This window comes from Acomys minous (assembly GCF_964271855.1).
Source record: "Acomys minous genome assembly, chromosome: 9".
In the NCBI taxonomy this organism is placed as follows: Eukaryota; Metazoa; Chordata; class Mammalia; order Rodentia; family Muridae; genus Acomys; species Acomys minous.
In genome coordinates, this window is record NC_140490.1 from 70,774,897 (window position 1) to 70,789,536 (window position 14,640).

The following is a 14,640-nucleotide window of genomic DNA, read 5'->3' on the forward strand; positions in this document are numbered from 1 at the left end:
CGAGAGCCCGAGAGGGGAACACACTGTGGCATGGGAGGAACATTGTCCTCAAGGGCAGTTCACCATGCCACTTGACAGTGCCGTGGTGGCATTGGGCAGCTTTTTGGCACTTGACGGGCCAGGCTGCACAATAAGTAGGACAGAGTCAACGATCAAAAGCTCTTTCTGCATCCAAACTGCATATAATATTTTAGTAATTGTTGGGAAAAAAACAGAACTGACTGAGTCATTGCATTAATCAGATCTAGAATTTTTATGTATTCCAGAGCCTTCTGAAGAAGACCTAAAAAATTTCCATCCAATTAGACTTCTTTTCTTCAGGCATTGAGGCTCAACTCGACACCACCTTGTGCATGCCAAACAAACACTGTATCATGTGCCCGCCCCTGCCATGCATCCACTTAAGCATGTGATCATTTCGTTTCTTATTGACTTTTTAGTAAGCATACATACTGAGGTTCTTCATGAAATTCTCATATACGAATACACTTATTACACTTCACAAATTCACCCGTCACCGTATGCACACTGCACACACATCACCTACCCATACGCCACACATCTACCCACATACCACACACATTCTTCTTTGTATTGAAACTCAGGAGTAAGTCTTGGCATGGCCATTGGACTGTATGGTACTGCCTCACACAGAGATGCAGATTGTCTTTGAGGACTGGGTCTTGGTCTACCGGTGACTTCTCCTGGCATTCCTCAATAAAGAGTGCTAGTCAGGCCTGTGGAAAACAACTGGAGTGTTTGTTTGTTTGTCTTTTAAATATATATATATATAAATTTATTCTTGTTACATCTCAATTGTTATCCCATCTCTTGTATCCTCCATTCTTCCCTCCCTCCCATTTTCCCCTTACTCCCTTCCCCTATGACTGTTCCTGAGGGGGATTACCTCCCCCTGTATATGCTCATAGGGTATCAAGTCTCTTCTTGGTAGCCTGCTATCCTTCCTCTGTGTTTGTTATTTTTTTTTAACTTTCAACTTGACACATTTAAATTGTCTTTTAAATGATTATGTCGTAACAAGGCCTTTGTGGGCATTTATTTCCCTAAAGTTAACAAGGGAAGAGAGAGGTGAAGGCATGAAGAGGAAAGTGAAAACGAATGAGCTCAGATTTGAGCTTGTGGTGACCGGTTTGAAAGCAACTAATTGGCTGTCACTCTAACAGAGATTAATGTATTTATGAATGTGCACTGCTAAAATATTGTGTGTACAATGAGAATGGTATGCCAATATGCTGGAGATTTGTGAGGAAATCGTCCACTATAATCATTCACTCACTCACTTATCCATGCATTCATCCATCCATCATCCATCCATCATCTATCCATCATCCATCCATCCATCCATCCATCCATCCATTACCCATTCCATCCATCTATCATCCATCCATCCATCTATCCGTCCATCATCCATCTATCATCCATCCATCCATCATCCATCTATCCATCCATCTATCATCCATCCATCATCTATCTATCATCCATCCATCCATCATTCATCCATCCATCCATCCATCCATCCATCCATCCATCCATCTATTCATTTGATTCTCTTCACTGAGTGTTCTCTGCAGGTTTCTGCTCCATTCGTTGTCTGTTGTCACTCCCATGATGCACCACACAGGGAGACACATAGTTATCTTTTACTTCCTTTATTCCAGACCAGTTGTTTCTTAAGCACAGTGTGAGTCTTTCATATGTCTCTATTCATAGTTTAAAATATTAACCCAGTATGTAGTCATTCCAGGACATAAATTTTAATGGACAGAATAAAAGTTATTTGTAATTAGAATGTGGGTAATCTTTCCTAACACTGGGTATAGTTTTTTTTAGATCACACACACACACACTCACACACTCAAACATATAAAGATATATTCATCCATACATGTAGTATTTTAAAATACATTTTTCCTAAAGTGAAATGCATAACCTATCATGTTAACTCTTTTTAGTAAACCGTCCCAAGAATGTGACAGAGGTGCAGAGTTGTGCTATTGTCTGTATACTTACTTGGCTCCCTGTTACCACCAAATTCCCATGTTGGTCTATCTCACTGTAAATGCAGATTTACATTGCTGTCTCTACCCAATGTGCTGTAGTCCACCAGACTGCATGAATTTTACAGATGGACACTTTATTACCCATTTTCCTAGTGTTTGAGAGGCTCTCTTCCTGTTAATACACACATCCCAGTGCAGGACAGTACTCACCAACACACTAAACACATCAATGGATCGAAATATTGTCTAATAGAAATTAGGTCGTTGGGAGGTAACCTGGGACCTCGGGGTTAACAGTATGTCTCCCATGTCTTTTCTTTGACCAACCTATCACAGTCCACTTCCTTGCTCAGATGTTGTAGCTCGTGACTAAGTACTGGGCAGAAAAAAGCTAAGCCCATAAGGCTTCATGCTGGTTCGTGGTTCAGAGGGCTTATGTCCATCATGGGAAGGGAAGATGGCAGCTTCTGGGGCACTTCATCTGTGTTGGTGGGGCTTGTGGGACTACCTGTCCACATCATGGTGGGTCAAATCCCAGTGGACCAGGAAACAGACCATTCAACCGGAACAAGAGTCAGCCCTTTAAAGTCATCTGTTCCTAAGTGACTTATTTCTGACGGCTAGGGACAGCCCAAAAGGTTGCACAGCCTCCCCTGGACAATGCGGCTGCCCAAGGACAAACCGTTTACACACACGGGCCTGTGGAAGGCATTTCATAGACAAGTCATACAGAGGCATATGAACCCCTGCAATTTAGAGCACAGTGAAGCCAGAAGAGGTTTCTAAATTCAAGCCAGCTTCCTGCAGTAGAAAACAGCGTGTGATGTAGTTATTTGGTGATCTGGAATTGTGCTAAGTGTCCGATCAGTCTGTGATCAGTGCTGGGAATCTGAAAGGATTGGGAGACATTGATACTGACTAATGTTTCTGCATTAGATTTCTCAAATGACATGTCTGATAAAGAACTCACTTTGCTTCCTTCTATGCTTGCTCAGTTTATGTCAAAAACAGAAAACACAGTTAGCAAGAGAATCTCAATCTTCCTTTTTCCCCCCTCCCAGAACAAACTTTTCAAAGTGAGTCTTCCCTCTTTCACGAGGATTTAGATGAGAGGTTCTCAACCTTCCTGCCTAATGCTGTGGCTTTCAATACAGCTTCTTATGTGGTGGTGACCCTCAACTGTACATTTATTTTTGTTTCTACTTCATAGCTATAATTTTACTACTGTTATGGATCATAATGTAAATATCTGTGTTTTCTGATGCTCTTAAGCAACTCCTGTAAAAGAGCTGTTTGACCCCAGAGGGTTGAGAAACACTGATTTAGACAGTGAGCATTTGCTTTCACAGAGCAGCATGCAAATGGTGCTGCATTTTCTTTGACAATAGCAACACCTTATGTATTTGCTGTGAAGAACGAGGCTTTAGGATAGGAGTCCTAAAAATGTGTCTTCCAAAGTGAGTCTCTGCCATTGAGAGTGTGTTTTCTGAAAGAACTTCCTCTGACCTTAACACATGAACACGCCACAGGAGAATACGGAGAGGGAAGGAGACACACACTGTTACAGCGTCCCATTCTGCCCCAGAAAATGCCATTTTCGCTGTAGCTCAGAACCACTGCTTCCGAGCCTCGCTGTGTTCATGTACCGAAGGTGTAGTTTTAGGAGGCCAGGAGTGCTGCCTTTGGTTGGATTTAATTATCAGCTCAGCAAATGAGGTGAAACCCTCATTTCACCAGTGAGGGTTTGAATAAAGTAGTAAGAATGGAGGGACCACACAAAACCCTCACGCTTCCTGGGCAACTGTGGCCTTAGACTGAAGTCAGGAGGGGCAAGGACACCGGCTCACCCACTCGCTCGCTGCCTTTGTACGACTGCAGGGTCTGGACTGAACAGAGCCAGTCATCCTGTCCCGTGGGCCCTGCGGCATGAATATGGCTGCTTGCCTATCTGGCTCCTTCTCCAGGATAAAGCATGCATTGAAGAGGGATTGTACTGCTCTGTCAGACACCATCAAGGTTCCTGCCTCTTGTCAGTCAGATGCCCAAGTGCTGCTAAAACCATGATATCTCCAGAGCCACTGAAAATTTTTTTTGTTCTTCCTTAAAATTCTCTTAGAATTTTAGATTGAAGAGTCCACAAAGCAAGAAGACTTAATGCTCCATTGTCTTAAGACTTTGGTGGAATGTCTCTTTTAGTTTTTACTCACAAGGCCTGATGGCACGGGGGTGAGGATGGCGGTGGTAAGGAGGAGGTGACTCTCTCACTTGAGTCCTAGAGCTTGCAAATCTCTCCGTCCTCGGATGACAAGCCTCAAACTAAACCATGCTTCCTGGGCCAACTGTACTGCTAGTGACAGGAACACTTCCTCAGGAGGTGCCCCACCCCCAAGCAAATGCCTGTGTGTGAAGTCCACCTCCCAAAGTTGAATAAGAAATCCCAGGAGGACCGAATACCAGCAGTGACCTTGGCTAGAGACTATCCGAAGCCTCTCACCTTTCTTCTCCCTAACCTGTTTTTTGTTGTTGTTGCTTTTTGGTTTTTGTCCTTTATGTGTTTTTGTTTTGTTTCGTTTTGTTTGCTACAAAGTCAAGAATTTTTTAGTGAAATAACCATAGACAAAAATAACCTTTCTGTAATACTTTAAAGAGAGCAAATACAATCCAGAGCAGGAATATATAGATTTCATTGAAAACTTAAAATGGCTTGACGCCTTTGAAGTTGAACTGCTGCTAAATTTAATCCAGGATTCACCAGACCAAAGCTGAAAATCTGCCCTCAATTGTGTTTTGTCTGCAGTAAGAGTTTTCGGAGCTCTGCAGAGAAGGCAGTGGCCAAGTGCCCTCTCTGTAGGAGGGCACTGTTCCCTTCCTCAGCCCTCCTCACCTGCCCCAAAACACAGCCCCTTGGATCTGTCCATGTGTGGACACAATTGATTTTAAATCTGCAAACTGAAAGCATGACAGCTGTGTAAGATATACTTAAACAATACATTTAAGGTGGAATTTAAGTTCACAGCTCCAGGCTCTCTGTTGTGAATGAATGAAGGTTGTTAATCAGTGCAAACATCTAATTAAATGCACGGTGGTTGCTGGTTTGCCACCAGGACCAGCCTAGGGTGACAGCTTAGGAAGTGGGTTGAGTGGCCTAGTCTGTTCTCCTTCCTGCACCTCCCTCTTTCTGCACAGCTGCCCTGTGGGGCCTCCTTAAGCCTTCCCAGGGCTATTGTGGCTCACAAGCTTACACAGTTTAGGCCAATGGAGACCTGGAGGCTGCTCAGCTCTTCAAATACTCCCACCGGCCCTGTGTTGTGTCTCTTGCAATGGGCAGGTTCAAGGTCGAAGATTCATGGAAACTCTCTTGTTTGTAATGTAATGTTTTCTTTTTTTCTCAGTTGGGTAGAGACAATTTGTTTATTTTCAGATATAAACAACTGTGTTCATGTGTCCTGCTCGCGTGCTCACAGGCCTAATACTCCTTTAACATGGTGAAAGGTAGGGAGTTAGATGTTGCCTGTGAGTGTGAAGAGGACACTCTATGAGTAATTGCCAGGGTGGGGATAGGAAAAGGTCGTTTTGTAAGAAGTATGGTGTGGTGAGGCTTCCAAGGCTGGAGGCATCAAAGATGTTGACACATGGCTGAGGAGGATCTTGGGGAATCTAGGTCTGGCCCATGCCTGTGGCTTTCAATGCCTTCTGTTTCCTGAAGCTGGTTTGGGGCTCAGTGATGTTAAGTGACGAATGAGATGCTGTAACTTCAGAGATTCTCAAGCAGTCGCCTCACAAGCCTGAGCTTTGTGGTAGCCACAGGCCATGAATCTGGCTCTTGGGTCTTTGCAGTATATTTTCTCACCTTGATTTAAGTTCTTTTTATTTTTCCCAGTTACTTCCACCAAAGCATTGCCTATATTCTCACCGCAGATATAGTTGTAGATATGGACACAGATAGAGGTGTAAATATGGTGAGGGCATCAAATCCAGGACTTCAAGCATCCTGGGTAGGCTCTGTATTGCTGAGTTATAGCCCAATCCTACTATGAGTATCTTTTAGGAATGTAGGCTTGATTTCTGGCTTGTAAAAACCCACTGGCCTCATTCCTCATAGAGAAAAGATAAAACCCATGCAGACTTCCTAGGGTCTACTTCAGATCCCCTCTCCTTTCCTCACCTCCCCACTCATGTTCGCTCTGTGCAAACTGCACTGTAGCACGTGGACCCCGCCTCCAGCACTCTCAGCTTTCTGTCATCTTCAGATCTTCATGTGCTCTGTTTCCTATGTTCAAAGCACCCCTGCAGCCTTCGCCTGCCTCTTCCATTTCCTCTGCCGCACACGGTAGTGGCTCTGACGTCTCCTCCTCTAGACATCTTCTGCTGTTGTCCCATCTTGTCCCCCAGGACAACATTCTTGCTTGCACACTTGGAGACAGTTACCACATTGTATTTAAGTATCTATTTCTTTAGCTCTTTCCTGCTGTATGCTATAATTTTGAACAACTAAAGTGGTTTCCTGTGCATTGCAGAGTTCTTACTATTGGATGGCAAGTTGCCAATCAGGAGTTTCCAGCTCAGTAGGTAGGAGGGTTTGAACCATAAGTTAAGACTGTGGGAGAGTCTGCGTTAGGACTCTGTTTCCAGTAACCACCTGCATGTAAAGCAGATGCAGAACAGTATAAGCTTCTAATTTGATAGATCTTGATCCCTAAGAGTCAGATAGGGTCAGGTTGGTATTTGATATGGCAAATAAGTATGTCCCGAGAGACAAAATAACGATGTCTTTGAGCTTTGAGAATCTTCTTTGTGTTTGTGTTTAGATGACACCAGAGCTAACCTCCGTTTCATCCCTCCATCCTCACTAGAATCAGAATTCTGTTGTGCCAAGGGGAGTCCAAGAGCTCCAACCTCAGCAGGAGGAAGTGCCCCACAAGACTTTAGTTCTAACTGGATAGGGGAGGGGGCCGAGACAGGAAGAACCCTTTAATCCCAGAAGCCTGGGGAATGCAATGAGTGCCCTCTTCTAAAAGAGGGGGCAGAGCTTCACATTATTCTAAAAAGAAAAACAGACACTGTGTGTGTGTGTGTGTGTGTGTGTGTGTGTGTGTGTGTAGCCAGACCCCAATACCCTACTTTCTAATCAATAATTCTCTGAACAATTCATCCTTTTGATACACAGAACTTCAATATTCTAAGTGCATTACTAAGATCGGTTGTTTAAAACAGTGAGGTGAATATTTAGTCTTCCATTTCAAGTTTGTGATGAGTTGTGGTCTTTAGGCCATTAGGCAGCACTGCCTTTCTTCTTACTTTAATTCTGAGGTAGTTCTTCACCATGCCCATGGACAGTTGCTGAGCCCAGAGCTGGGGAAGATGAATTCCTTTCAGGTTCTCAAGGGCATGTCTGGCCCTTCCTGTACTCAGCCAGGGCGTGGGGGGAGGGCTTGACACTGCTGTACCACACTGACCAAAGCAGGTCAGAGTGCCTATGGTGAGAGAGGACTGCCTGAGGCAAATGGCCATCCTTCCCTGTGGAGAACCAGCTTTCAGAATTTTCAAATGGCACAAGAACTCCCCCATGCTTTCTTCTCTTTTAAAAATAGAAATGTCACAAGCAAGTCAAGTATATGGGACAGATAAAAGTGGGGCTTCTCTGGCTGAAGGCAGGCTGCTGGGAGGGAGTGGGGACAAGGGTTACTGAGTCCCAGCCCGCAGCTCCCAGGCCTTGTAAAGAGGAGGAGTGGCTCTCACTGAAGGACACTGCTACAGGCATTGGTCTCTCACATTGTCCTTTCTAGAAACATCCACACAATTTCCCCCACATACCCCAATTTCAGAAATCCTTGTGATTATTACTATTTTAAGCATAATATATTTTACTATTTTTTGAGAATTCCATACATGTATATGATGTATTTTGATCATACCTTACAGTCATTATCATTATTGTTTTTAGGGATTGACTTATTTTAGTGGAACATTTCTCATCGGCCGCTAGGGAACCCTGAGCAGGTTCTGTGGGTCTCCTGCAACAGTTCCTCAGGACTGCCCTGCACATATTCTATGAATTGTAGAAAGCACATCTAAGATCCCACTCCATTTTTTATCTTATTTTACTTTCTCTCTGATTTTCACATTATTTTATTGAATTTTTATGTTACATATATATGTAGACTATCTAAACATCCTTCTGGGAATAAAATGGCATAAAAGTAAACATATGAATGCATACACATGTTTTAGAATCCAGGTAGCCTCAGCATCCACCATGTGGAGACACTTACCTCATTGGGGTGAAATCCGTCCACGGGTTCAATTAGCTGCCATGGCTGGCCACCTCTTTTCTGCCACTCCTCTATGACTAAAAGACAAACAGAGGGTCACCGATGAGTTTCATGGTGCAAAGGACAAGGAGTTCATGCGATGTCATCCAGTGTCACCTGCTCTTTTCTTTAATTCCTGTGTGTGGATGTGTAGCTTGCATGCATGTCTGTGTACTACCTGTGTACCTTGTTACATGCAGACTAGAAGAGGGCATCGGATCCCTGGCTTACATACGGTGGTGAGCTACCATGAGGGTGATGGGAATTGAACCCTGGTCCTCTGGAAGAGCAGCCAGTGTTCTTAACCACTGAGGTATCTCTCCAGCACCGCTCCCCGCTCCCCCCCCCCCTTCAGGTCTTGTTTTATTTCATCATGGCTTCCTCTGAGCTATGCGTTGGGCTGGGAGCTTTCTGCACAGCAATGATCTACCTACCCATTGTGTGACTTTCTTTTTTTCTAAGTCAGAAAGAGCATGTGTGAAGGTGCTGGGTGAATGTGGATGTGTGGCAGGGAGGGCCTGGGAAATCAAATGAGGGCAAAAATGAGCAGCAACAATTTAAGTCCATCTGATCTTTTCCTCCTGTGGTGGGGTAGGCCCCTTTGCAGAGGCGAAGATGACATTTTGCTAATGTCTCTTTTTCCATGCTGCCATTTGCAGACACTGCCTACGTGTGTCAAGCAATCACCTCGAACAATCATACAGCGTGTCAGGAATATAATTGCATAAAATTATCTCAACGTTGCATTTAGAGAGAGCGTGGCTACGGAGAAAATATTATGAGCCCCAAAGTGATGAAAAGTAATAAAACTGTCCTTCAACAGGGATAAGAGACTACGTGTGTCATTTCCTCCAAGGCAGCAGTGCAATTAATTCTATGTTGTAATATCACAAAGCCAGTCAAAATTCCTCAAGGAAGTTGCAATCCCTAGAGAGGCTCCCGGCAGAACCATCTGAGACTTCTGCTCCTTGCAGAACACCTCGCTTTCCTGGTGTTCATCGAAGCCACCAGTGCAGCTGCGGTTCCAACTGTTCCTCTTGCCTCTTTCTCTAAGTGTCCCCAACCTCAGAGCCAGAGGACTCCTTCTCTTTACCCCAGGGAAAGGCGGAGAAGCTGTCCACCGAAGTCACCGGCATGAAACTCAGTCAATTCTCTGTTGCTTTGTAATTACTACAGAGGAGCTGTCCCCTCTTACTGCTCAACCCTTGTCCCCGAGGGAGTAAATAATGTCCCAAACGCCATGCTGATGGTCTCCTTAGCTTCTCCCTGAACAGTGTGACGCTAAGTAGCTCTTTTCCTTATGTTGGCTTTGAGGTGGGCCTCACACTTACTAGCTATCCAAGGGTGGCCTTGAACTCATGATCCTTCTGCCCCTACATCCCAAGTACTAGCATTTCCGGTGTGAACCACCATGCCTAGCTCCTAGGGATCTTTTACAGTGTGCTGCTGGGCTTTTGGTAGTTGCTCGAAGAAGCTGCTGTTGGTGAGTAGCATTTGTATTTCTTGTAAGACTCAAAATGAGTTGTCCACTGGGCCATTTTGTCACGGTGTGTCCCTCATGTGGAGCCCCACGTTGTTTTATGCTGATACAGAAGGGTGTTCTTTTCTGAGGCATGGTATAGCTTTGTCTTTTCAGTGGAAAGCTAAGAACTGCACCAATAAGGACACTATACTCACTTTCATGAGGGAGGGGGCTCAGTTCGTTCTTCTAAACCAGGTGTACCCCTCAACAGTTTGTTTCCTGCCTTTGGCTACAGTGTCCTATAAAAGAGAGTGGCCTCAGGAAGCTGGCCTGCCCGTTTCCAGTTGCCTATCTGGTCTGCCACAAGCTTAGAATCAGGCTTTCTGTTTTAGGTTCAGTTCCAGCTGCTGTACGTTCCCCTCTGCAGAGACAAGTCAAGCTCTGTTGTTCGCAGGTCCTGTGTGGTACGGTAGCCCAAGATGACTAAATGGTCAGAAATCCCTAGGCAGTGTTCACAAAAGCATGCCAGGAACTGAGCTCATCGCAGACCTCAGATACGGCCTGCTGGCAAATTGCAAGAAGTGACTAAGAAAAGTCGTGAGTTAGAGCCCATTTGTATTGAGTAGATGCGTAGTGAGCTGTGGACTTGAACTAGATCTCTGCATCTCTGGGGTTTCTCCTGAGTGCTGGGGTAGGAAGCCTCACACAGGACTTTTTTTTTTGAATGTCCATATTTGCAGGGAAGGTCCAGTGCCAAGTTCAGCCACGATGCGTGCTTTCACCTACTACTATGTATAATTGATATATATTAATAAAAACATTTGACCCAAGAACGAAACAGTGGAAGTAATTTTAGTGCAGTTTGTAAACTGGCTCTGAAAGTAGTATGTCAATGGCTGGACATGTGAGTCCTGCGTATTTCCTTCTGAATAAGTGTTATTAATGAATAAGTTATGTATAACAAATCATATCTGTCTCAAATGAGAAAAGAAAGCAAAACAAAACCTGTGCCTTCAGTGGCCAAAATAAAATCTATGAAAGAATTGCAGCGATTGGGAGGCCAGGAAATTTTATAATGGAAGGCAAATGTGAGCTGGTTAAAGAAATGTTTTAGGCTGAGATGGAGTTCCTGGAGAAGCCATCTCTAGCATTCCTGTGGTAAAGAAGTCTGCTTCGCTTATGCAGGAGTTTCTTCCAATGTGATTCAACTTTGGCACCAAGGTTTAAAGTTATTCTAAAATATTTCCATTTTAATTTGAAATTTATATGCGCCAGGTCTGGCCAAATAGGAGCAGGCAGAGCCAGCTCTGAGGTCAGGAAGGGCGACCTGGAGGCCACAGGCGCCTCAGCATGACCCGCAGAGAGGGGAAAATAGAACAGCTGGAATTGAACCCTCAAAGGAAGGAAGAATGGATGTCTTCATAGAACAGGTAGACAAAACCAAATCATCAGAATTGGTAACCCTTGTCAAAATGAAAAAAAAAAAAAGATGGCTGGTCCCACTTCCACCCTTTGAAGGCTAAGCAATCCTCCAGTTGTGGGAGTTACAAAAAGGAAAGGGAGGAGATATTTGTTCACTAGGTTTTTCCAGGAGCAGGGATGTGATGTAGGCAGGATGGGGCTGATGCTGTTTTGTGGTGCGGCGACGAGGGCACTGGAGTCCAGGCCCCTACACACTGGACAGGGGCCTTAATGCCAAGCTGCTCCCCCAGCCACGGGCTTCTCACTATCACCATACTCAAAGAGCTCCACACGGTGTCCATAGCAACATATCCCTCCCTGCTTGGATGCGTTTGCATTCTTTAGAACTCTGTCTCAACTCTGCCTTATTATAGACTATGTGGCAGAGTTCAGCCTTCTGCTTAACTGCTTTGCCATGTGAAATAATAGTTAATATTAAAAAAAATAATGACATAGGTACTGGTTTCCACACAGAAAGAGGCACTGACTGGTACTGTAAAATAATGATATAGGTACTGGTTTCCACACAGAAAGAGGCACTGACTGGTACAATAAAGGATGAGTAACTCACAGGCAAGATCACAAGGTTTTATGTGTACCCTGATTATTATTAAATGGAATGATTCTTTGTGACAATTTCAGGATAATGTTCTGTTTTTTTTTTTCAGGAGAACAGACACAGAAGACATGTCATTTATTTCTTCAGCAATTGATTTTAGAGTGGGAGGCCCCATCAAAGTCAACACAGCAAATTGGGCTGTCCCATTTGTTCGTGTGTGTGCGTGTGTGTGTGTGCATGTGTGTGCAGGCAGTAGGTAAATGTTGGGACAAGGCTTCTCACTGAACCTGGAGCTCATTGTCTTGTCTCTCTGGCAAAAGTACTCCACCCGCACCTGGGTGCTGGGGATCTGAACTCAGGTCCATGGGCTTGTGTGGCAGGCACTTTACTGACACAGCTACCCCTCGTCCTTCCTATTTGTGCTGTGGAAGAAATAAATTAAGCTTCTTGAATGATCATGGAGCATCTGTTGGTGCTGGGTGCATAATATATTTTCTTTATCTGTAAGTCAGAGAAATTCCACTCACAGCCGTCTTTTCAAAGAACCACAGAAGCAGCAGAGGGAGATTTATAGGGCATGCGGTAGCTCTTTCTTTGATGAATAGCAAGCTAGCTGATATTTAACATGGAGATCTGCATGCTGATCAGCTCCATGAGGTCAGTGGCTGCTTTTGCAGACATACACGGAGGGATGGATCAAAGAGCTGAAGTTTACCACAGCTGGCCTGTCTTGAAGCCAAGGGCAGCAGGAGGTGTGTTTAAACTGTCAGTGTGAAAGTGGCCTTATCAGCCAGGTGGCATTTTCCTCTCACTGCTGGGGAGGTGGGGTAGGGAGGAAAAGAATGTCAGATGCTCAAGCTGACATTTCTTGGAGTAAAATTTGATACTTCTGTTTAGTTCATAACCAGTTGGAGAATGAGTCAGCAAAAAGAAAAAGAAAAAAAAAAAAACAATGTCTGCAAATGAGTCTCTCAGTGCTGGACTCTGGCTGTCACAGTGGAGAGCAAATAGGTCCTGTGCCTACTTTCAAGTGACAGGAATGCTAAGCAATGAATTTTTCTGTCACAAGAATGTGAAATTGAGAATTTCAGTGTGATGAAAAAGGAGGGCATTCGTGGCACAGTAGACAGTTCTAATACAGTGTGGAAACAAGGCTGCAGATTTAATAAATGCCTCTGCTGGGGTTTATTTCTGATGAAAGGAGACCTGGATGATAATGAGCCACATTTATGCCATATCCTCCTCGGGGAGCCAGGGGAAACATTTTCTTAGGTATGAATGAGGACTGGAGGTGGCTAAATACTTATGAGGAAGAACGTAGGGGGTGTGTCACACTCAGTGATAATGGAGCCGGTGGACGACACTAGCAAACAGTCATCGGCTCCTTGCTATTTCACAGTCCTGTGATCTGTGTCTGAACTTAGGTAAGAACATAGCTATGAATCCTGGGTTCTTTCTACAATTGTAAGTTCCAAGCACTAGTGACAGATTTTTCAGGGTAATATGCTGCCATGATTTCTAAAATGGGAGGTTACCCCAGAGACGGATCTATAGTCGGTGATCTTCCCACCTACTCTAAGAAATGTTAGAATTTCAACTCTAAAATTTCTTAACTTGACCACAAGTCAAGGCATTATAATAGCTCCTATAAAGGTGATCAAAATGCTGGCCCTTACAGAAGTAGACATGGCAGTACATCGTCACTAAGTGTTGTATGAGGTGTTCATACAGACAGATCCCAGACCACTGTTCTCTGTGTCCACTCTCTTTTTTACTCTGTCCATATGCCTTCAGGTGGACAGGAGGAAGCCAGCAAAGCTGTATCTTCCCTCTTGTTTTAAAAAAAATGGTAGAGGAATTATGAAACAGGAAATGTATTGTACTGTTGATAGGAATTTCCAAGCAAGGCACTTAGTACTTGCATGTGGAAAGTAGTTGATGGAGAAGACAAAGACAAATTCTTCCGTAGTGTAGCTATGGTAAGGCGCTATGTTCCTGTGAATGAATTCCCTCCCACCTACCTGTAACTAACCCGAATGAGCCTCATTGTGCCCCATATAGACAGAGATATGAAAGTTGAGGGGGGCTAGCTGGGAATTGGATGAGTATTAATTGGGCATGGGAGGGCAAGAGATGGTAACAGGAGGTGAATATGGCTTGAATGTAATATGTGGGTGTTCGAAATTTCATAATGAAACCATTATTATGTGTAATTAATGTATGCTAATAAAAAACATTGAAAAAGAAATCCCTTCTCTGAGGTTTGCAACTGGAGAGGCTAGAGACACCCGGTGAGTTGTCTGCAGCACCAGAGATAATGAATGACAGTTGTAGAAATCACTCTGGACAATAAAAAATGTCCCACATGGACGTCAGACATTATTAGATTTTTTAATAACTTTACTCACATTTAAGGATGGTAATGATCAAAGATCACTTGGTGGTGCATTTGTTTACTCCAAGTATTCATTAATAAGTCTTTAACTCTGCATTTTAATGAGAGGTTATCGATCAAAAATGTCTCTCCCCATGAGAGAGATGTGTGTCATGTAAGCAGGAAATCTAGTAAAGACAGATAAGTCTTGTTGAAAGGATGTTCAGGCCTGAAGTATTATGGTCTACAATGCAAAATGTGTCAGGTAATATAAATTCATGATGGCCATCTGCTCCATTCCAGATGCCGGGGCTGGGGCCTGCGGGGCTGTGGGACTGTGGGGCTGTGGGCTGTGGGGCTGTGTGAGCTGTGAGCTGTGGGCTGTGGGGCTGTGTGAGCTGTGAGCTGTGGGCTGTGGGGCTGTGGGCTGTGGGCTGTGGGCTGTGGGGCTG

At 44.2% G+C, this 14,640-nt stretch overlaps 1 protein-coding gene across 2 annotated transcripts in view; it reads right to left on the minus strand.

The window, feature by feature from the left end:
* The window catches only part of AOAH (acyloxyacyl hydrolase), a 228,933-nt gene that overhangs the window by 41,510 nt on the left and 172,783 nt on the right, over positions 1 to 14,640 (minus strand). For both annotated transcript variants that reach the window (XR_014782173.1, XM_084796996.1), the window contains exon 20: positions 8,294 to 8,370. Coding sequence is in view for 1 of the 2 variants with exons in the window: in XM_084796996.1 (XP_084653122.1) it covers positions 8,294 to 8,370 (77 nt within the window). In the remaining variant the exon portion in view is untranslated. The remainder of the gene's footprint in view (positions 1 to 8,293; positions 8,371 to 14,640) is intronic.